Genomic DNA, 19,928 nt, shown 5'->3' on the forward strand with positions numbered 1-19,928 from the left:
TCTCAGTTAAAGAGAGAGAGAGAGAGAGAAACAGAGTCGAAGAAGAAGTTGTCAAAAAATGAAGAAGACTCCAATGGCGCGATTGTTTTCTGTTATGAGTGTTTCCTCAGCTCTTTAAAGTACTCATAGCCGTCGATGATAACTAAACCCCAGTTTAGATCAACGGTTGTCAATAGATTGTAACCTTGCGCCCATCCACATATCTTTTGACGGCCGTTAGGAATACCGGTTTGATTACTCTGCCAATCAAATTCCGGTTCAATTCGGTTAAGATAAGATGACAAGATTTAGTCACGTGTCATGAGGTTGTGCGGATTAGACTGTAGCCAGTGTTATCACTACCGTACCGTCGTCTAAAGAGAGAGAGAGAGAGTGAGCAAAAATGGCGATGGCGATGTTACCGGCGCTCTTCTCTTCTCCCTCGATTCTTCTAAGCAGCAGGAAGATCAGATGCGGAGCCAAAGCTAACAGTGGCGGCGCACTCTCATCGACTTCTTCTGACTCCGAAACTAAGAGAGGTGTCCCATTGTATAAGCCCAAGTCGTACGAGGTTCTAGCCTCTGACGCCGCCAATTCACTCGCTTACGCTCTCCAGGATTCAAAATCTCGTTTGGAGATTGATTTCCCGTAATCCTCCTTCTCTTACTCTTATCTCAATTGTTCAATTTTTGTGTTCTGGGTTCGTGGTTATAATGGTGTCTTTTGCTCTAATGTGTAGGCCTTTGCCTAGTAGCATTTCTTCTTACAAGGTATATATATATTTTTTTTTGCTATCTTGTTACCATTGACACTTAGTTTTTTTAGCAATTTGGGTTGATGTAACTGTGTTAGATTTGTAAAACATTGTTGTTGTAGGGCTCTTCAGACGACTTTATTGATGCTAACATACAGTTGGCCATAACTGTTGTTCGCAAACTTCAGGAGAAAGTAGAGACAAGAGCTTGCATTGTATAATTCTATCTCCTTCATTACTCTATTTATTACTCACTTCTTTTTATTTTGTTCTTCTGACCTTATGAATATCAAACATGCTTCAGGTTTTTCCTGACAAGCCTGAGAAGCGTAGAGCTTCGCAACGCTTCAAAGCGGCATTTGATTCGGTAGAAATTGAAACTTACAGTTTGCTGTGTTTAGCATATGTTAGGATATAACCTTCTAAGATATTGAACGCTTGAGTGAGTACTTAACAACGGCTTCATTTTGTGTGTGTTTCTCATCAGGTTGATGGCATAAGTATTGGTTCTCTAGATGATATACCTGGTACTTCTGTCACAAATTTCTTCAGGTCCATAAGGAGTACCCTGGACTTTGATTTTGAAGATGATAACGAAGGTATAGCTAACACTACAATCATTTTCTCTAATATCGTCCCTTTTTACTTGGATTTTTGCTTATGTTGCATTTAGTCATGTGGATTATGTGTTCCTACAGGTTCTTGGGAGCCCAAGGAGCCACCGACCCTTTATATGTTTATCAATTGCAGCACTCGGGAACTCTCTTTTATTGAGAAGTTTGTGGTATTGGATTCCTTCCTATCTTTTCGTATGTTAACATGGAACTTGGCTATAGTCATTTTTGAATTTTATTGGTGCCGTCTTAGTCAATCACACTCTGTATGTTGTTGGTCTCTTCTTGCAGGAAACCTTTGCAAGTTCAACCCCAGCTCTTCTGTTTAATCTTGAGCTAGATACCTTGCGGTATTACCTCTATCGAGACCTCGATTTTTTTCTTTTGTAACTCAATCTCTCTCTGTTTCCTCACTTCTGGTAACAACTGAACTTTAGTGCAGTGCTGACCTAGGGCTACTTGGCTTTCCCCCTAAAGATCTGCACTACCGGTTTCTTTCTCAATTTATTCCTGTCTTTTATATCCGAATCAGAGAGTATTCTAAGGTACTTGCCAATAATGATGATAATTTCTCAGCAGACCTTCTTGTCTGCTTGCATAAATAAAGCAGCATAATATTTGTTTGTGTTGCTTGGCTAAGACAGTGGCAGTGGCACCGTTTGTCTTGAACTACAATGGAGCACTTTTTCGACAATATCCTGGTAAATGCTAAACTAGTCTTTCCGGGACTAAATTTATATATAGCATAACTGTGCCTGTATGTTCTGTGACTTCCTTGATCACTGACCGAGATGTGATGCTAGTTTCTATCTCTCTATTAGATTTGCAGAACCATTCTGAATACCAGTGGCCTGAATTTTGAGAAAGTGTTTCTCGATTCATATCTAATGCAAAAATCTAATGCAGGACCATGGCAGGTGATGCTTAAGCAAACTGATGGTTCATTCGCGTGTGTTGCCGAAAGCCCTACTCGTTTCACGTTGGGTGAAGTATGTGCGCTAAAAGCATTTAACCTTTTGTATATAGTCGTTTTCACCCAACCCTCAGAAAAAAAGTAACAACTAACAAGCTTTGATTGATGTGGATACAAACAGACGAAGGAAGAGCTGTTGCAGGTTCTGGGACTACAAGAAGAGAAAGGAAGCTCACTCGAGTTCCTGCGTAGGGGATACAAGGTATTGGTCTAGATTGTGTTTGTCTGTTTCTTGCATGTGCACATAGAAACTTAAACTGGTTGGAACTTGATGGTATTACAGTCGGCAACTTGGTGGGAAGAGGATGTGGAGCTTGAGGCATCATCTAATTGGCGTAACTGAACGATGCCAAGTCATGGATTCATACTTTTGGTAAGTTTGTCTCTCAAGATTGGGAAAATTTAAACTTGTATATGTGCAAAGTTGTAGAGAGAGTTTGGGAGATGTTAATGGGAATGATAAAAGATAGTTTGAAAATATTTTCTATATATAACTCAGTCCAATTATGATAGTGTCTGTTCCACCCGCTTTTATAATTCTTTCTTCAATTCAATGGCAGACTAATGAATAATCATAGGAAATTGCGAACAATTTAGGCTAGAATACTAAAGATCTCCTTTATTTGCCGTAAGATCCCGGATACTCTTGGTAGCTTGAAGAGCTTGGCCGATCTGTATCTTTACAGCAACTTCCTTACCGGGGGGTTGCCTAATTCCTTGTTTCAAATTCCGGCATTGAACTATCTGCATGTCGAGCGAAACAACCTAACCGGGTTAATTCCTCAAAATGTTGGTGAGGCTAAGGAACTTCTTGATCTGCGGAGCTCGGAAACTGCACCAACTTAAGCACGTTAAAGCTCAACAACAACCAACTCGGAGGGAGGATTCCGAGTGCATTAGGTAAGCTAAAGAAGTTAGAAAGTCTGGAGCTTTTCGAAAACCGGTTTTCGGGTGAGATTCCCATTGAGATATGGAAGATTCAGAGGCTTACGCAGTTACTAATCTATCTAAACAATCTCACAGGACAAATACCAACAGAAATAACCGAGCTCAAGAATCTCAAGATCGTTACGCTCTTCAACAACAGCTTTTATGGAGTGATACCACCTGGTTTAGGTATGAACAGCAAGCTAGAGATTATAGATGTCATTGGTAACAATCTTACAGGAGAGATACCACACAACCTCTGTCATGGAAAGATGTTGACAGTGTTTAACTTAAAATCTAGTCGGCTTCACGGTAAAATACCACCATTTGTTAGTCAGTGCAAGACACTAAGCAGATTCATCCTCAGAGAAAACAACCTCTCAGGTCTTCTTCCTGACTTTTCTCAGAATCACGATCTTACGTTTCTCGATCTCAATAGCAACTGCTTTCAAGGACCAATCCCCCGTAGCCTCGGAAGCTGTAGGAAGCTCACGACCATCAATCTGTATCGAAACAAGCTCACGGGGAATATTCCTACGGACCTTGTGATGCTACGTAACCTTAGTCACTTGAATCTTGGGTTTAACTTATTAGACGGCTCGGTTCCTTCAAAGTTTAGTAACTGGAAAGAGTTGACCACCCTTAGTGTTAGTGAAAAGAAAACAACCATCTATATCATAACGTTGTAGACCAAAAATCCGAGCTTTTCACATGCGTTTTCAGTAATAATTTAATTATCCAGTGACATTATATTAAATTATTAATAATAACATCTTCACTATCAACTCATTTTTATATGTTTATCTCACTATTAAAATAGATATACCGCATGTTAGTGAGATATTCATAAAAAGTGTCGGTTGATTAGATCCAAATTCATATACGACATGTGAATTTAAAATTCTATAAAAAAGAAACGTGGAATCAAAATTCTCTTATTCTATATATTTTTCTCGGAAGCTTACCTTAGTCATGATTTTGAAAGTCAATTTGTTCAGTTCTAAGCAAACGTTTAGCTGTTCTTATCAAATAGTATCCAAAAAGATTGTTATACACCAATTACACGTATGATATCAAATTTTAAAATTAGATAGTGGACTGTGTTGTTAACGTTTGCAATCAGTTTATTCAATGGTTGGTACTTGGTAATGCGTTCTTGGTACTGAATTTAATAATGGATCCAAAACCTACCCAACTCCCACAAATTGACTATTCACCAACCGAAAAGTCCAAATTATTAAATGAAATGCTTTTTTAACTTCGTTATTGATGTGTTAACAGTTTCTTACTCTTTTTGGATAAACCTGTAAACGACATCGTCGTAGAATATTGGAAAAGATTCACGTTTCACGCTAGGAATCAAAGAAACAGAGACGACTTCTTTCTATAAAAACACGTGTGTCTGAAAACGGAAAGAAAGAAGACTGAATGAGAAACGGCGTGCAAAAGAGAAAACGCGTTGAAGGAGCTCACACTCGTTTGTTGTTGGTTCATAAAAGGCCAAAAACAACATCTTGTCTCGTCATAAAAAACGGCAAGAATCATCAGTTAAATAATACCCATCAATCAAGTCTTGTCCTTTTCCCCCTTCTCTCTCTCATGCAAAAAGCTTTATTCTGCTGAGGGCTTTGAGCTACAAATTCCAATCTTGATTCGATACAAGAGGCCAGGGCATGTTTCTTGACTTTTGATAATCTCAGAAATGAAGAATCTTGTTGGGTTGTTTAAAATTCTTCTTCTTTTCTGTCTCTTTCTCTCGATCCGTTTAGTTTCTTGTTTAAACTCGGATGGGTTAACTCTACTCTCGCTTCTGAAGCATTTAGACAAAGTGCCACCGGAACTAACTTCGACATGGAAGGTGAACGCATCTGAAGCCACTCCATGTAACTGGTTTGGTATCACTTGTGACGATTCTAAGAATGTTGATTCTCTCAACTTCACTCGTTCTAGGGTTTCAGGTCAGTTGGGTCCTGAAATTGGAGAGCTCAAAAGCTTGCAGGTTTTGGATCTGAGTAGTAACAATTTCTCTGGAACTATACCTTCCACTTTAGGAAACTGTACCAAGCTCGTTTCTTTAGATTTATCTGAAAACAGTTTCTCCGGTGAGATCCCAGATACTCTTGGTAGCTTGAAGAGCTTGGAGTTGCTTTATCTTTACACAAACTTCCTCACCGGTGAGTTACCTGAATCCTTGTTTCGAATTCCCAAGTTGCAGATTCTAAATCTGGAGTACAACAATTTAACAGGTCCGATTCCTCAAAGTATCGGTGAAGCTAAGGAGATAGTGGATCTGCGTATGTTTGAGAATCAGTTATCTGGTAACATCCCTGACTCGATTGGGAACTGCAGTGGTTTGCAGATTCTGTATCTCCACAGGAACAAGTTAGTTGGTTCGTTACCTGAAAGTCTTAATCTTTTGGGGAATCTCACTGATCTGTTTGTTGGTAACAACAGTCTAGGAGGGCAGTTACGTTTAGGCTCACCAAACTGCAAGAATCTGTTGACTTTAGATTTGTCTTACAATAAATTCGAAGGTGGTGTCCCTCCTGAATTGGGGAATTGCAGTAACCTTGACGCTCTAGTTATTGTGGATGGTAACTTATCAGGTACAATCCCTCCTTCATTGGGTCTGTTAAACAAGCTTACAGATATAAACCTTTCAGAGAATCGTCTCTCTGGGAGTATCCCCGCGGAGCTTGGGAACTGTAGTAGCTTGAACTTGTTGAAGCTGAACAACAACCAGCTTGGAGGGGAGATACCTAGTACATTAGGGAAGCTGAAGAAGCTAGAAAGTTTAGAGCTTTTCGAAAACCGGTTCTCGGGTGAGATTCCTATGAAGATATGGAAGAGTCAGAGTCTTACGCAGTTGCTGGTTTATCAAAACAATCTCACAGGAGAACTACCTGTGGAAATGGCCCAGATGAAGCGTCTAAAGATCGCTACGCTCTTCAACAACAGCTTTTATGGACCAATACCGCCGGGTTTAGGTGTGAACAGCAGCTTAGAAGAGATTGACTTTATTGATAACAAACTCACAGGACAGATACCTCCGAATCTATGCCATGGAAGGAAGTTGAGTATTCTCAATTTGGGTACTAATCAGCTTCACGGTACAATACCAACTTCTATTGGTAACTGTAAGACCATCACGAGATTCATCCTTAGAGAAAACAACCTTTCAGGTCTTCTTCCTGAGTTTTCTCAGGATCATAGCCTTCAATTTCTTGATTTCAATAGCAACAACTTTGAAGGACCAATCCCGGGGAGCCTCGGAAGCTGTAGGAATCTCTCTAGCATCAACCTGTCTCGAAACAAACTCACAGGACAGATACCTTCACAACTTGGGAATCTACAAAGCCTTGGCTATTTGAATCTTTCACGTAATCTTCTTGAAGGCCCTTTACCAGCCCAGCTGTCTAAGTGTGTGAATTTTGAGCGTTTTGATGTTGGCTACAACTCATTAAACGGTTCGATTCCTTCAGAGTTTAGTAACTGGAAAGGCTTGGCGACTTTGGTTCTCAACGATAACCGGTTTTCAGGAGGTATTCCACAGTTCTTTCCTGAGCTTAGAAAGCTGTCAACTCTGCAGATAGCTCAAAATGCTTTTGGTGGTGAGATTCCTTCGTCTCTTGGGTCGATAGAGGTTCTGACTTATGATTTGGACCTTAGCGGAAACGGATTGACAGGTGATATTCCTTCCAAGTTGGGGGATCTTGACAGACTAACAAGACTCAACATATCCAACAACAATTTGACAGGTTCATTGTCGGTTCTTGAGAATCTTGAATCATTGCTGCGTGTTGATGTCTCGAACAATCTGTTCAATGGTTCAATACCGGTACACTTAAAGAAAGAGTTGATCTCTGACCTGTCGATGTTTTCAGGAAATCCCAGTCTCTGCTTTCCACGTTCCTTCTCTGGTAGCAACAATAGCCACAGCGGATTGAAGTACTGCAAGAATCAAAGTGGCCTCAGCACCTGGAAGATTGCACTTATAGCGGTCATATCCTCTATATTTGTCTTGGTTGTGGTTCTTGCCCTTGTTTTAATTTACCTACGCCGACGCAAAGGAAGACCAGAGAAAGAGGAAGATGCTTATGTCTTCACACAGGAGGAAGGCCCATCTTTGTTGCTGAACAAAGTTCTTGCAGCAACTGACAATCTAAATGAAAAGTATATCATTGGAAGAGGAGCTCACGGAGTTGTATACAGAGCTTCTTTAGGCTCGGGAAAGGTCTACGCTGTGAAGAGACTCGTCTTTGCATCTCACATCCGGGCGAACCAGAGTATGATGAGAGAGATCGATACCATTGGTCAAGTCAGGCACAGGAATCTGATTAAGTTAGAAGGGTTTTGGCTGAGGAAAGACGATGGTTTGATGTTGTATAGATACATGCCCAAAGGAAGCCTGTACGATGTTCTCCACGGCGTTAGTCCAAAAGATAATACGCTAGATTGGTCTGCACGGTTCAACGTAGCGCTTGGTGTTGCTCACGGACTGTCCTATCTACACTATGACTGTCATCCCCCGATTGTTCACCGTGACATCAAACCAGAAAACATACTCATGGACTCAGACTTGGAGCCTCACATTGGGGATTTTGGTTTGGCTCGCCTTCTTGATGACTCAACGGTTTCAACTGCAACTGTTACAGGCACCACCGGGTACATTGCACCAGGTAATGCATCTTCTCATTATACATAGTAGACTGTTTTAGTGTTTACCTGTTAGGAGTTTAGTTAAATTAGCAAGCTTGTTGTCTAGATACTCAGTTTCTTATTTGGCTGGATCAATGGCTAAATCTACCAATGAAACTGTGCAGAAAACGCATACAAAACCGTAAGGGGAAGAGAATCAGATGTTTACAGTTACGGAGTTGTGCTGCTCGAGATGGTAACAAGGAAGAAAGCGGTGGACAAATCCTTCCCGGACAGTACAGATATAGTAAGCTGGGTGAGATCAGTGTTGAGCAGTAGCAAGGACAACAATGTGGAAGACATGGTGACAACAATCGTCGATCCTACTCTCGTGGACGAGCTTCTGGATTCGAATCTTAGGGAACAGGTGATTCAAGTGACGGAACTGGCACTGAGCTGTACTGATAAAGATCCGGGAATGAGACCAACGATGAGAGATGCGGTGAAACTGTTGGAAGATGTCAAGTATCTTGAAAGAAGTTGCCCCTCTGAAAGAAGTTACTCTACTGTGTAGGTAGGACTCGGAGCAGAAGGAATTGAGGAACCGTGTGGTATTGTTTAGCTGCTCGTAATGTATAACTCGGCCAATAATGTAATATATGGGCCCACGTAAGGCCCAATTGTGACGGCCCTTTAATTGTAACCCCTTTAATTGTAACCGTGTTTGTGCAATAAATATATCGTTTATCAAAAATTTCTGTTTTATTTTAATTTTAAAACATATTCGTTTGGCCGGAGATGAAGATAGGGGCGGTACGGGAGAGTGGGCTTATACGGACTCCGGTACTCACGCCGGCGGTTGACGGCTCGATTCACCGGAAGAGAAAGCCGCAGCTTGCGTTTCCTCTCACGAACAGTGAGCTTAGGCTCTTCGTCTCTTTCATTTTAATGATTTTTTTTTTTCTGGGGAAGCTTTATACTGTACACACTTCTAGTTACTTGGTTGATATCAAATTGAGGTGACTGTGTTTAGTAATAATTTTAGAAGTTGAGAGTTCAGTTATTTCTTGTGATTTTTAGTATCCTTGTTGATTTTATGTTTCTGAGTCTTGTTTGGGTTTCTAAAGAGAAGAAAAAAAAAGAGATTTGTGTGATATATTTTGGGTTTTACAGGGTTGTATCGTGGTGTGGTTTTGGCTGTTCGTGGAGGGAGAGGATATGAATCTCCATGGGATGAAAAACCTTATGAAACTCTTCCTAATGGTAAAAGGGTTTATGTTGATGAATCTGATGTTGTGACGTTTCTTGATCCCCCCAAGGAGTTGATTCCATTGGACCCTGCTTCATTTAACCCGGCTGCTTATCTATGGTTAGTCTGCTTTCGGTTGATTGAGTTCCAGCATTTTAATTCAGTCTTAAGCAGCTGGCTTGCATGTTTAGTTTAGTGGAATTTTGTTAGCCACCACATGTTGCAGTCTCAGTTTTAACTTGGCTGCGCGAGCTTGCTATAGTAAATAGGATCTTTTCTTGGAGGGTATGAAATTTCCCAGGACGAGATTTAGTATAGTCTCGGGGTTGCTCTCCAGTGACCTGTTAATTAATTTTATATATCTCAAAGCATTATACTACCAGTCTACCACTAGTTCATGCAATTCACTGTTAGATTTCATCTGGCTTATTATAAAATAATAAGATGACTGTTTAATAGAGTTGATATATTTACAGGAAGAAGATTGAAGAGATCCCCGAAGAGAGGCGCCACCATTTGCTGCAATTATTAGAGCCGAGGTCATTCTTACTGAACTCTTATCAGTATTTAGGTTTCTATGTCATGTGGTTTACTTATTCCTCTTGGAAAAGATTGGATTTATTTGCCAAAGTTGACATGGAAAGAAAACTTAGTGCATGTTTTGGCATGTACAATTTTCTTCATGAGAGTGTATGTGTGCAGGCTTATATCACGAGCATGGGAAATAGCAAGCACTCGTTACGACAATCCAAAGCTAGCCAAAATGACTGCTTCCAGGTTATTCTCTACTGGAGATGCGGAAATTTCACTCGAATACTTTAACTGCCGAACAAGTCAGGGTAATCCATTTTAGGTCTGAGCCCCTACATATATAAATGAATTTGTATGTTGTATGCGTGTGGTTATGTATCTTGATGTTGATGTTCGTTAAAACTTATAAAGTATTTCTCTCTTATTGTTCAGGTCCGCTAATCATATCTTGGATAAGTTTCTTCAAGATGGTTAGTCGGACTGATATCACTTCCATCCCTATTTTACTAGGCAGCATCTGTCATGCGCTATCTTCTTGACATAATTTGTATATTACTTGGTAGGCTGTGTTTCGCTCCAGCAACGGACAGACCTATGGGCGAGTTTGTGGTAAGTCTTGATCCAATTAATGTTTCTCTCAAAATAAACAACACTTTTCCATTTGCAGTTGCTTCGAGTATAATCCCAACATTTAAGGCATATCTAAGTTGATGCTGAACTCTATCTAACAATGTACAGATCAAATGTGAGCTTATATCATTGAAACTGATATAGGAAAATGATTTCAAGACAAACAATTTTCAGTATGGCTTGTTGTTTAGGCTTTTTACTCAGCTGCCTGCAATAGATTTTGGAACATGTGTGACTTATTCCTTTTCCACAAAGCTAATGTTGCATTTAAGATATTTTATGGTTTGTATGCATCTTTAACTTTATAAAATCTTTCCGCAGTTGGTGAATGAGCATAAGTGATTGTCATGCAATTATTTCTGTTGTACTATTTACAAAAATAGTCTCAAGAGATGTCATCCTGCAGGTGGACCAGTAGTTTCAACCCTTGCCAATGCTCTTAGTCCTCTATACTTTGAGGTTACAGAAGCTATGGAAGTAATGGCCACAGAGGAACCCTGTGATGTAGCATGCAAATTTGGCGATGGGCTTCTTGCTATTGAAGATTACCCACAAGGCTTTCCTCGACCATGTAAGACTCATTGCTTATACTGATTTGAGATTAGCCATTTACACGTTCCTTGCACAGACAGACTATTAGTCCTCACTTGTGTTATGCTAGTCTGAAACTTTATACAATGATTCACAACTCTGAGCATTTCTTTTGCAAAACCTTCTATAAAACCAGAAAGTTTCTACTGAAAAATCATTCATCTTGGAGCAATTGAGCGTTTGAGTAAAGTTAATTGAGAAACACATCTCAGGTTTGAGTATAGCATATAGAAAAGGTGTCTCTAAACCCATAGCTTCGTCTGTTTTTCTCTTTGCAGCAAAGCATCCGTATCCATTCAACGACAGCGTCGTCATATACATACGGCATATAGGTCCGGGTGTATGCGTAGGACAGGCATGGCAAGAAGGTAAAGAACTGCAACAAGTGCCTCAAAGATTATGCTCCGACATTCTTATGGTCAAACAATACAGATGATGGATGATGAATCAAGGAGGCTTTCTTATTAGCTTAGATTCCAAGCTTTTCACCTTTAGCTTGTATTGGAAATTTTAAACGAATCGTGTCCTATATGTAACTTGTAAGATTCTGATATCCTTCTAAGCAACAAAAAAAAAAAAAAAAAAAAATACATTCATGACTTTCGATTCTAAACTATTGAAATATCTTTTGGAAAAACCAAAATCGGTTTTTATAGATTGTTGTGCATAGTTCATTGGTAAATTGAGGATACAGACAAAATATTTTGAAATGGTTACACGACAACCGAAAGAAGAAAAAAGAGTGGTAAAGGATAGGTTGTGTAAGAAAATTTCATCTTTTTCAAGGCACTGAATATATTTTGACGGCGGAGATGACGCAAACGTGAATCTAACGGACCGTATACTCTGTAACAAAACAGTAACGTCTATGCTTATTTCATCTGAGCAAATAAGTCAAATCTCAAAAAATGCTTTAAAGAAAGGCGTCTCTCTCTCTCTCTCGCTTTTTTTTCACACTCTCTCTCTCTTTCATTCATCATCATCCTCAAAGGTCTCTTCACTCCCCTCTCTCTAATTCTCGGAGCCTTATTAATTCTTTTATCCTCAGCTTCTCGAGGTTGGTAATGGTGACAGTCTGATTCTTTCATCTTCTTTTTTGTGATTTAAGTTAGAAATCTGGAAATGAATGTTGCACTATGGATACTGTTTTCGTTTTTGTTGGTGAATCTAAAATTTGTATTTTCCCAGTTTTTGGACAAAGGGTTCGTCTAGTTACGGCGTGCTGTTTTTGAATTAGCTTGATTTCTTACGAATCTAAATACAAATTAGGGATTTTGATGTAACGAAAGGATTAGTTTTTTTTTTTTTTTTTTTGCCCTAAACTTGAAAGGTTTTAGTGGTGTTTAGAATTAGTGGGCTCTAATGATTTTGTCTTCTTAGCTGATGATTGGTTATATTTTTGGTGATAAACAAATGTATGAAGTTATGAACTAATAGAACAATGGAACCCCTCTGTGTTCGTTACGAAGCGATTTTAGATGCATTCAGATTTTGTGAATAAAATGACTTTTCTTGTTTTGAGGGATACTTTACTTAGTTTTCTGATAGCAAAGTTTGCATTTTGGGTCTGATTGTTGAAAAGTTTTGTTTTGTTTTTTTTTTTGTAAATGGAGTCGTTTGTGTGATGTTCTTGGATGAACTGCTTTTGCAGTAACTGACACTTTGTAAACTCTCTTTCCACTTTTAGAGTTCATTATCCAAATGTTGATCCTTTATCCATTTTTCTTACTTCGACAGGAGCTTATCTAGCAATGGAAGGAGTTCCAGGGGTCAATCATACTGTTCCAAATCCTAAACATTATGACAAGTCAATAGTGCTAGATGTAAAACCACTGCGAAGTTTAAAACCTGTTTTTCCAAATGGTAATCAAGGTCCACCTTTTGTTGGTTGTCCACCTTTTGGTCCTTCTTCATCTGAGTATTCTCCTTTCTACCCCTTTGGAGCACAACAACCAACGCAAGATACTCCTGATCTCAACCAAACTCAGGACACACCTCCTCCATCGTATGTTCCACCTCTTCGTTCCTATAGAACACCTACTGAATCAAATGGCCCCAGCAGCTCCAGTGCAACTAAAAGAGGAGTTGGTCGACCTAAGGGAAGTGGTAATGTGAAGAAAAAAGAGAAGCAGACTGCGGCCAAAGAGACGAATTTGGATGTTCAGGTAGTGAAAAGATTTAGTGCAGATTTTGATAGTGGGATCAGTGCAGCAGAGCGAGAAGATGGAAATGGGTACTTAGTAAGTAGTGTATTGACGCGTTTTGATGCAGTTAGGAGGCGGCTCAGCCAAGTAGATTATGCAAAGGCAGCCACTTCGAAAGCAGCAGGTATTCTGATGAGCAATGGGGTGCGGACAAACATGAAGAAGAGAGTTGGAACGGTTCCTGGAATCGAGGTTGGAGATATCTTCTTTTCCCGTATAGAGATGTGTTTAGTGGGTCTTCACATGCAGACTATGGCTGGCATTGACTATATAACTAGTAAGGTTGGCTCAGGTGAAGATCCTTTAGCAACTAGCATTGTTTCCGCTGGACGTTATGACGGTGACGCCCAGGATCCTGAGTCCTTAATTTACAGTGGACAAGGTGGCAATGCAGACAAGAACGGACCAGCATCTGATCAAAAGCTTGAAAGGGGTAATCTAGCATTAGAGAAAAGTTTAAGGAAAGGCAATGGAGTAAGAGTCATAAGAGGGGAGGAGGATGCAGCTACTAAGACAGGAAAGATCTATATCTACGATGGACTTTATTCGATCTCAGAGTCATGGGTAGAGAAAGGAAAATCTGGTTGCAACACATTCAAATATAAATTGGTGAGACTCCCTGGTCAACCACCTGCTTTTGGTGTCTGGAAATCTGTTCAAAAGTGGAGGGAAGGTTTGACTACAAGACCAGGCCTTATCCTTCCAGATCTCACTTCAGGAGTTGAAAGTAAACCTGTTTCGCTTGTGAATGATGTTGATGAGGAGAGGGGTCCTGCTTATTTTACCTATATTTCCTCTCTAAAATACTCGGAGTCCTTTAAACTAACTCCACCCGCAAATGGCTGTTCCTGCATTGGCTCATGTTCACCAGGGGATCTTAACTGCTCTTGTATCAGAAAAAATGGTGGTGATCTCCCTTACCTTAATGGGGTTATGCTAGTGTCTCGGAGACCTATGATATATGAATGTGGCCCAACGTGTCCATGTCATGCCAACTGCAAAAACAAAGTGATTCAGACAGGATTAAATTCCTGCCTGGAAGTGTTTAAGACAGAAAATCGTGGTTGGGGTTTACGTTCGTGGGACTCCATCCGTGCTGGTTCTTTCATATGTGAATATGCTGGTGAGGTCAAAGACAAAGGCAGGCTTAGAGAGTACCAAGATGAGGATGAGTATGCTTTTGATACATCACGTGTTTTTAACTCGTTCAAGTGGAATTATGAGCCTGCACTAGTAGATGAGGACCCTTCAGATGAAGTTCCCGAGGAATTTGATCTCCCATCACCAGTCCTAATCAGTGCCAAGAAATTTGGAAATGTCGCTCGGTTCATGAATCATAGTTGCTCCCCCAATGTTTTTTGGCAGCCAATTGTTTGTGAAGGAAACGGTGAATCAGTTATCCACATTGCTTTCTTTGCCATGCGTCACATTCCTCCAATGGCGGAATTGACTTATGATTATGGGGTTTCTGCTACGCCCGAGGCCGGAGATGGGAGCTTTTTACATGGAAAGAGGAAATGTCTCTGTGGATCGGAGCAATGTCGTGGTTCATTTGGATGATTTGAGACTGTTTATCTAATTCGCACAATCCGTTTGAAACCATTTTCCATTGTCACAACTCACAAGACATAGATTCTTATGTGTGTAGCAAAGTACAAAACTGGTGACTTTTGTTATTCTTCGTAAGGTAAAAGTGGTTGTAGTTTTTCAAAATCGTGTATTGCATTTTATGTGACGATGCATACACATCTAATCTATGTACTGGCATCACATCGGCTTTAGGTTCAATGCTCATGGTTTTGGTAAAAACAAACTCTATAAAGCGATTTGGTTATGTTTTAAGCTTTTTGTAACATTTGTGTTCACTGAAACTCACTGTAAGAATGAATCAATGTTTGTTTGGTATTTGGTATTAATCGTCCATGTTCTTCATGTACTCCCTGGACAGCTTTGTTTCCATGATGAGCTTTTGCTCCTTTATCAGTGAGTATCCTGATTCCAGCAATGCTTCCATCGTTTGCTGTTCACACCATATCATAAATCTTAAGCGGAGCCAAACCTTAAAAGTTTTGAAAGAAAGATCACTGAGAAGCCCGAGCATTTACCTCAGGGGGAATGAATTGAGGAACAGCTTCGGTCTTTTTACGTCTGAGAAGAGTTTTCCCTAGAGTCTCCATTCCTCCAGCTTCCTCTACCCACTATAACAACAAAAAGATTAGCTATTTCACTGCAGAGTTCTAATTATTATCAGCTGGTTCGTAGCTTAAGTTACCTTAAGGATAGACCTATCATATGTGCGTGACCTCAAAGCACCATAGAAGTCAAGTGCTGGCAACAAAGATAGTAAGGGTAAGGAACTGTACCTTTGTATTTTCTCAATTGAAATAGTAAATTATTTACCTTGATTTGGAAATGTATCTACAATGCTTATAACATCTTTCCGCGATATACCATCTTTCTCATACATTCTGCCAACAATGTTTACGATATCATCACGAGTTGGCTGCCTGTATTTTTTTCAGCACCGAAACACTTCAGAAAAGATTTCTCAGTTGCAGGAAAATGGATTGGAAGCTGTGTATTACATAGTTACCAGTAGAACTTCTCCATCCTTCCTTCACGGATCAGTGGAGCATACAATGTAGAGAAATCATTCCCTGTGACAATTAGAGGAACTCTGTTTACAACGTCAGCTTCTCTCCAGTTTTGTCCCACACTTACCCTTGTAGGATTATCCGCAAGATTCATCAGAGTACCGACAACTATCTGGTTGTTCACTGTCATTTGTGTTTCCCCTAAAACGAGAGCAATAAACTCGGTTAAGATTCACCTCTGCGAAAAGAGAAGAAAAAAAAAAGAGCAGAGCAGTCACAACATCGCTCAAAGTTGTCTCGAATATGGCTTTTTACCAAATCTACCAAGGCCAGCATCAATATCATTAATCATGAGAACACTCATCTTCCCCTGCATTACAAATCATCATCAACGTTCATGCCAAACGCATAGAGATAAATAGGTGTAGCAAGACTGTGAAATGATAAGAAAAGCTTCTAACTTGATTTTGGATGACTTGTGAAGCTGTTCGATAGCGGTCACGTATGAGTCTTCCCGGTTCCCCTTTAACAGAATATTAGAAAAATCAGAACTTTCGATAGCACGATGGTCAGTGAAAGCATCCAAGTCCTAGGACATAGACCCGGTGATATGAGAGTAAACAAAGTTGGAGATATCACCAGCTCTATCGGATTCCAACTCTCCAGCAGACATTATAACTGGCTCAACTCCCATGGTTTTGAATATAAGTTCAGTTTGAAACGTTTTGCCTTGTCCTTTACCTCCCCAGATACCTAGCCAGCCCAAAAAAACCCACAATAATCAAGAGATGGTAGCAAAATTTCAAACACTGCTACTAAACAGAGAAGCACAAGGCAATCATTACCTAAGATCAATGGGATTTTTATATTTAAAGAAGGTGCAAGGTAGTTCTTCACAATGTGGACCGCTACAGAAATCGAACCAAGATCGACATGTTAAGGTAAAGCGAAAGGAAGAAAGAAATAAACATCACAAATGAATCAAAAGTTCCAGACTTATAGGCAATCAAATATGAACCCTATCGTCCAACTTATTGCTACCAATGTATTCCTTTTAATACTGTAAGCTTCACCAAAGCGTACAGGTCAACTTACCAACTTTATCCTGTTAAGAAAGAAGACACATGTTATAAGACACTTGGTAACACATTACCACAATTTAAAGCATTGGCTTCAATTCAAAAAGCATCCAAACAAGAGACTAACAATGCTGCTCTTGTAAAGACTAAAGTAAGAGTTACCAGGAACGACGGGGCAATGTAATAATCTCCTTGAAGATGTTCAAATGACCTCGTCGCCTTCTGACGGTAATCAAACACAATATCAGCTGCAATCAAACAGATATTACAACTTACGTTAACTCCACAATCAGAATCAAAACTCAAAAGTAAACTTAATCAAAATCCAAAAAGTGGGATTTTTTTTCAAAAAAAGAAGAGACTTTACAGTCTTTGCCAAGGAAGTCTCCAATGAAAACATCATCGATCATGCCGCTTCGTGCTCCCACAGCTATGTTAACATTATCAGCCTCTGCGCCAAGCCTGTAGAGATAATCTTTCCCTTCCGAATCTTTTACTTCCCACGACGACTGCTCCGATAACTTCTTCCGCGGCTTTGCGCCACCGTCGTTAGCCACTTTACCGCCGTCATTAGAAGAGGGCTTGGAGCAAACGATCGAAGAGAGTTTTCTGGGAGTGATTAAAGTGTTGAATGTGGAAGATGAAGATGATTGTAAAGGTGGAAACTTGAAACGCAAAAATATGTTTGTAAGCGCCATTAAACCACCCCCAAAAGTTAAAAGCTTCTACCTTTTTTTCCCAATTAAATGAAAAAGATTTATACTTTTCTTACCCAAGATAGGATTTTGAAGAAGAAGTAAGAGCCATTTGTTCTTAAAATCCATTCTTGTGTGCTTGTCTGATAGTAGTGAGTGGCTGATTCTGTGGTTCTTGAAGTCAAAGACTCTAGTTTTGGTCCCACTTTGTCACTACTTGCATAAAGCTTGTTTGGTGGGTTTTTTATAAAGCTTGACACTAAACATTGTAAACAAAAGCTTTAGTTGGTCCATTACAAGGTACATAAGCAACCAAGTTAATCAACGTGGATAATGCTACATGCATTGATAGTTTGGTACCTATAACTCAATCTTATAAGTTATAACCATCATCAATTTATTCATTATCATCGGTTACATGACAACAATACATATATCAACTTAATTACACACATATATATATATTTAAGGTTTTCCCCTTACAATACAACAATATAGAGAGATTGCGATGAGATGGAGATGACATGAGTTAGAGTTTCACTGGGACAATTGGTTAGGAAAACCAATTAACGAGCTCGTCCGCGTGGCTGCCAGCTGGAGGAGGAGGCACATCTTGCATCACCTTCTCATGCCCTTTTGGATAGTATATACCCGTACCTTCATGTGGCACCCAACTAGTCGCCGGTGACGACGTCTCTCCGGCCCGGTAGAAGCCTCTCATCGTCTTCACCTCCTCTCCGGTGCCGGAACCCTCCGTCTTGGCCGTCTCCCTCACTATGTCGTGCGACGCACTCTTCTTGTGAATCGATTTCCTAAGCATCGGCCTAGATACAGTATATGCAATTGCATGACACTAAAAAAACAATCACACAACTTTTATTTGGTCAAAAACCAATCATAACTTTATGATCCTAGAATATGAATAGATTTTCCCAAAGACAATAGAGAGAAAATTAGCATAGACAAAACAAAAATGCATTTGCTCAACTCAACACTATATAGGTAAACTTACTTAAAAGAAAAAAAAAATCTTACTTGACTAACATGGTGTTCATGGTTTGTGCACCACGAAAAGAGAAGGTGGAAGTCGCCATGTCAATCTCTATATATCGATCTCTTACAATGTGTGTATGAATAATCAGATATTTACTAATATATATATATATTTATAGTATGTGACTATGTGTGAATTGAGAGAGTTGTATATATATATACTAGATAAGGGTCCGCATAATGATGTGCGGATTTAAAATTGTTGAAGAAAATAAATTTTAAACCTTAAACAAATTTTTAAAAATATATAAAGGAATTTTATTTACTGAATTAAATTAATAAATAATTTTAGTTTAGAGAAAAAATTATATTTGTATTTACATTCATACACTTATTTATATTTATATATTTTTAATATATTATAACAATTATTACAATAATTTAAAGCTAAATTATATTCTACCAAAACTTTTGCCAGATACTTATCATTACAATATTATTATTGTCAAATTTTAAAAATACTAGGTATCGTGCCTCCGCGATATCGCGGGGGAACTCATTTTAATAAAATAGTTATTACAAAATTTATTTAATTATTTATATTTATTAAGTTAATTAATAATAAGTTCAAAAAGTACAAATTTTTGAAACTTTCTTCATATATTAATTGATAAATATTCCCTCACATGTAATTAAATAAATAATAATTAATGATATAGACATATGATTAAAAAATCTTTACAATTAAATAAATAATGATTAATATTATAAACATATGATAGGTAATTGCATTTTTTTAAATAAAATTTGATGTACTCAAATCCACATATCTAAATAATAAAAACATAAAGAAGAGTAGTAATGAAAATATGACATTTTAATTATATTTTAGTATAATAGACATAATCATAAATATCAAATTTTCCAAAAGTTGCAAGGGTTCACAATAGAAATCGAAAGCTTTAATGGTTCATCAAATAAACTAAAATTTATGTAGTTTAATTAAAAGGTTGTAATAATTCATTTAAATATATTTTTGTAATTAAAATCTAGTAAATAATAATTTATGAAGATTTTATCCAAGTGATGTGATCTTAAATATTAAATATAGCAAATGTTGCAATGATTCAATTAGATAGGTTAGAATAATTTGGTTTAATATATTTGAATAAATTAAAATTCATAATTTATGAAGAATTATACTCAGATACTGAATATAATTAATAATTATTTCATCTGTCTCTAATAGATTATTTTTTTACATATTTTTCTTGTTCCTAAAAGATTGATGTTGTACATTAAAATACTAAATTAATTTTTTTTCTACTTTATATTTTTCTCCGCATGACATGTTATCTAAGGTTTATATTTTCTCTTTTTACCAAAAAGTAATGATAAATTAATTTATAGATAAAAAAATTACCTTTTTTTAATATATGTGAAATGGTCAAAACATCAATCTATTAGAGACATAGGG

At 38.4% G+C, this 19,928-nt stretch overlaps 6 protein-coding genes and 1 pseudogene across 18 annotated transcripts; 5 read left to right on the forward strand and 2 right to left on the reverse strand.

The window, feature by feature from the left end:
- The first annotated feature begins 4 nt into the window (after window positions 1-4).
- LOC104701991 (protein LPA3) lies at window positions 5-3,136 on the forward strand. 5 transcript variants are annotated; one of them, XM_087456954.1, is made up of 13 exons: window positions 5-627; window positions 719-749; window positions 856-948; window positions 1,038-1,100; window positions 1,221-1,332; window positions 1,432-1,517; window positions 1,639-1,697; window positions 1,790-1,892; window positions 1,988-2,048; window positions 2,254-2,336; window positions 2,442-2,522; window positions 2,604-2,693; window positions 2,954-3,136. In XM_087456954.1, the coding sequence occupies exons 1-12, from the start codon at window positions 383-385 to the stop codon at window positions 2,661-2,663; spliced, it is 1,077 nt and encodes a 358-aa protein (XP_087313080.1). In that variant the 5' UTR covers window positions 5-382; the 3' UTR covers window positions 2,664-2,693; window positions 2,954-3,136. The 5 variants fall into 5 exon arrangements, 2 of the variants coding, with proteins under 2 accessions (XP_087313080.1, XP_010416080.1); XR_015561056.1 differs by lacking the exon at window positions 2,954-3,136 and having other exon boundaries at window positions 1,785-1,892; window positions 2,604-2,832; XR_015561057.1 differs by lacking the exon at window positions 2,954-3,136 and having other exon boundaries at window positions 1,785-1,892; window positions 1,992-2,048; window positions 2,604-2,832.
- LOC104701993 (uncharacterized) lies at window positions 3,136-4,032 on the forward strand (the record flags this gene model as incomplete). Its single annotated transcript, XM_010417781.3, has 2 exons — window positions 3,136-3,271; window positions 3,344-4,032. Coding segments are annotated over 2 exons (729 nt in total), but the record flags the coding sequence as incomplete, so codon positions are not given.
- A 458-nt stretch (window positions 4,033-4,490) lies between these two features.
- LOC104701995 (leucine-rich repeat receptor-like protein kinase PEPR1) lies at window positions 4,491-8,639 on the forward strand. Of its 4 annotated transcripts, XM_087456956.1 has the most exons (4): window positions 4,663-5,421; window positions 5,494-7,005; window positions 7,132-7,926; window positions 8,071-8,639. In XM_087456956.1, the coding sequence occupies exons 1-4, from the start codon at window positions 4,950-4,952 to the stop codon at window positions 8,457-8,459; spliced, it is 3,168 nt and encodes a 1,055-aa protein (XP_087313082.1). In that variant the 5' UTR covers window positions 4,663-4,949; the 3' UTR covers window positions 8,460-8,639. The 4 variants fall into 4 exon arrangements, with proteins under 4 accessions (XP_010416085.2, XP_010416087.2, XP_010416086.2 ...); XM_010417785.3 differs by having other exon boundaries at window positions 4,554-7,005; XM_010417784.3 differs by having other exon boundaries at window positions 4,579-5,421; window positions 5,494-7,926.
- Window positions 8,630-11,499, forward strand: LOC104701994 (uncharacterized). Of its 3 annotated transcripts, none has more exons than XR_015561061.1 (8): window positions 8,630-8,801; window positions 9,059-9,254; window positions 9,611-9,673; window positions 9,837-9,973; window positions 10,098-10,135; window positions 10,229-10,274; window positions 10,617-10,866; window positions 11,165-11,499. XR_015561061.1 is itself a non-coding variant. In XM_010417782.2 (8 exons), exons 1-8 carry the CDS (start codon window positions 8,684-8,686, stop codon window positions 11,320-11,322), a joined length of 921 nt encoding a protein of 306 aa, XP_010416084.2. In that variant the 5' UTR covers window positions 8,668-8,683; the 3' UTR covers window positions 11,323-11,499. The 3 variants fall into 3 exon arrangements, 1 of the variants encoding a protein (XP_010416084.2); XR_015561062.1 differs by having other exon boundaries at window positions 8,643-8,801; window positions 9,837-9,987; window positions 10,702-10,866; XM_010417782.2 differs by having other exon boundaries at window positions 8,668-8,801; window positions 10,702-10,866.
- A 192-nt stretch (window positions 11,500-11,691) lies between these two features.
- LOC104701998 (histone-lysine N-methyltransferase, H3 lysine-9 specific SUVH3 pseudogene) lies at window positions 11,692-14,903 on the forward strand (annotated as a pseudogene). 2 transcript variants are annotated; one of them, XR_015561059.1, is made up of 2 exons: window positions 11,692-11,943; window positions 12,624-14,903. The product of XR_015561059.1 is annotated as a histone-lysine N-methyltransferase, H3 lysine-9 specific SUVH3 pseudogene, transcript variant X1 (transcript). The 2 variants fall into 2 exon arrangements; XR_015561060.1 differs by having other exon boundaries at window positions 11,802-11,953.
- LOC104701997 (ribulose bisphosphate carboxylase/oxygenase activase, chloroplastic) lies at window positions 14,888-17,589 on the reverse strand. Of its 2 annotated transcripts, XM_010417786.3 has the most exons (12): window positions 17,131-17,589; window positions 16,926-17,011; window positions 16,780-16,789; window positions 16,530-16,592; window positions 16,324-16,437; window positions 16,146-16,207; window positions 16,000-16,054; window positions 15,684-15,885; window positions 15,491-15,597; window positions 15,363-15,418; window positions 15,196-15,288; window positions 14,888-15,110 (listed from the first exon to the last, which is right to left on the reverse strand). In XM_010417786.3, exons 1-12 carry the CDS (start codon window positions 17,459-17,461, stop codon window positions 15,003-15,005), a joined length of 1,287 nt encoding a protein of 428 aa, XP_010416088.2. In that variant the 5' UTR covers window positions 17,462-17,589; the 3' UTR covers window positions 14,888-15,002. The 2 variants fall into 2 exon arrangements, with proteins under 2 accessions (XP_010416088.2, XP_087313084.1); XM_087456958.1 differs by lacking the exons at window positions 16,780-16,789; window positions 17,131-17,589.
- A 209-nt stretch (window positions 17,590-17,798) lies between these two features.
- Window positions 17,799-18,594, reverse strand: LOC104701999 (uncharacterized). Its single transcript, XM_010417790.3, has 2 exons — window positions 18,494-18,594; window positions 17,799-18,282 (listed from the first exon to the last, which is right to left on the reverse strand). The coding sequence occupies exons 1-2, from the start codon at window positions 18,550-18,552 to the stop codon at window positions 18,012-18,014; spliced, it is 330 nt and encodes a 109-aa protein (XP_010416092.1). The 5' UTR covers window positions 18,553-18,594; the 3' UTR covers window positions 17,799-18,011.
- Window positions 18,595-19,928: the final 1,334 nt, after the last annotated feature.

Source organism: Camelina sativa, chromosome 7, assembly GCF_030686135.1.
Source record: "Camelina sativa cultivar CO46 ecotype springtype chromosome 7, ASM3068613v1".
Taxonomy (NCBI): domain Eukaryota; kingdom Viridiplantae; phylum Streptophyta; class Magnoliopsida; order Brassicales; family Brassicaceae; genus Camelina; species Camelina sativa.

Excerpts from the sequence above, each read along its gene's own strand:
- LOC104701991 (XM_087456954.1), top strand. The coding sequence starts at position 383 with ATGGCGATGGCGATGTTACCGGCGCTCTTCTCTTCTCCCTCGATTCTT. Across the intron at positions 628-718 it reads CGTTTGGAGATTGATTTCCC|GCCTTTGCCTAGTAGCATTT; the intron begins GTAATCCTCCTT and ends TCTAATGTGTAG. Across the intron at positions 2,049-2,253 it reads ACTTTTTCGACAATATCCTG|GACCATGGCAGGTGATGCTT; the intron begins GTAAATGCTAAA and ends AATCTAATGCAG.
- LOC104701995 (XM_010417783.3), top strand. The coding sequence starts at position 4,950 with ATGAAGAATCTTGTTGGGTTGTTTAAAATTCTTCTTCTTTTCTGTCTC. Across the intron at positions 7,927-8,070 it reads CACCGGGTACATTGCACCAG|AAAACGCATACAAAACCGTA; the intron begins GTAATGCATCTT and ends GAAACTGTGCAG.
- LOC104701994 (XM_010417782.2), top strand. The coding sequence starts at position 8,684 with ATGAAGATAGGGGCGGTACGGGAGAGTGGGCTTATACGGACTCCGGTA. Across the intron at positions 9,974-10,097 it reads TAACTGCCGAACAAGTCAGG|GTCCGCTAATCATATCTTGG; the intron begins GTAATCCATTTT and ends CTTATTGTTCAG. Across the intron at positions 10,867-11,164 it reads ACAAGGCTTTCCTCGACCAT|CAAAGCATCCGTATCCATTC; the intron begins GTAAGACTCATT and ends TTCTCTTTGCAG.
- LOC104701997 (XM_010417786.3), bottom strand. The coding sequence starts at position 17,461 with ATGGCGCTTACAAACATATTTTTGCGTTTCAAGTTTCCACCTTTACAA. Across the intron at positions 15,886-15,999 it reads TGCTGGCCTTGGTAGATTTG|GGGAAACACAAATGACAGTG; the intron begins GTAAAAAGCCAT and ends CTCTCGTTTTAG. Across the intron at positions 15,111-15,195 it reads CTCAATTCATTCCCCCTGAG|CAAACGATGGAAGCATTGCT; the intron begins GTAAATGCTCGG and ends TGGTGTGAACAG.
- LOC104701999 (XM_010417790.3), bottom strand. The coding sequence starts at position 18,552 with ATGGCGACTTCCACCTTCTCTTTTCGTGGTGCACAAACCATGAACACC. Across the intron at positions 18,283-18,493 it reads ATGAACACCATGTTAGTCAA|GCCGATGCTTAGGAAATCGA; the intron begins GTAAGATTTTTT and ends TACTGTATCTAG.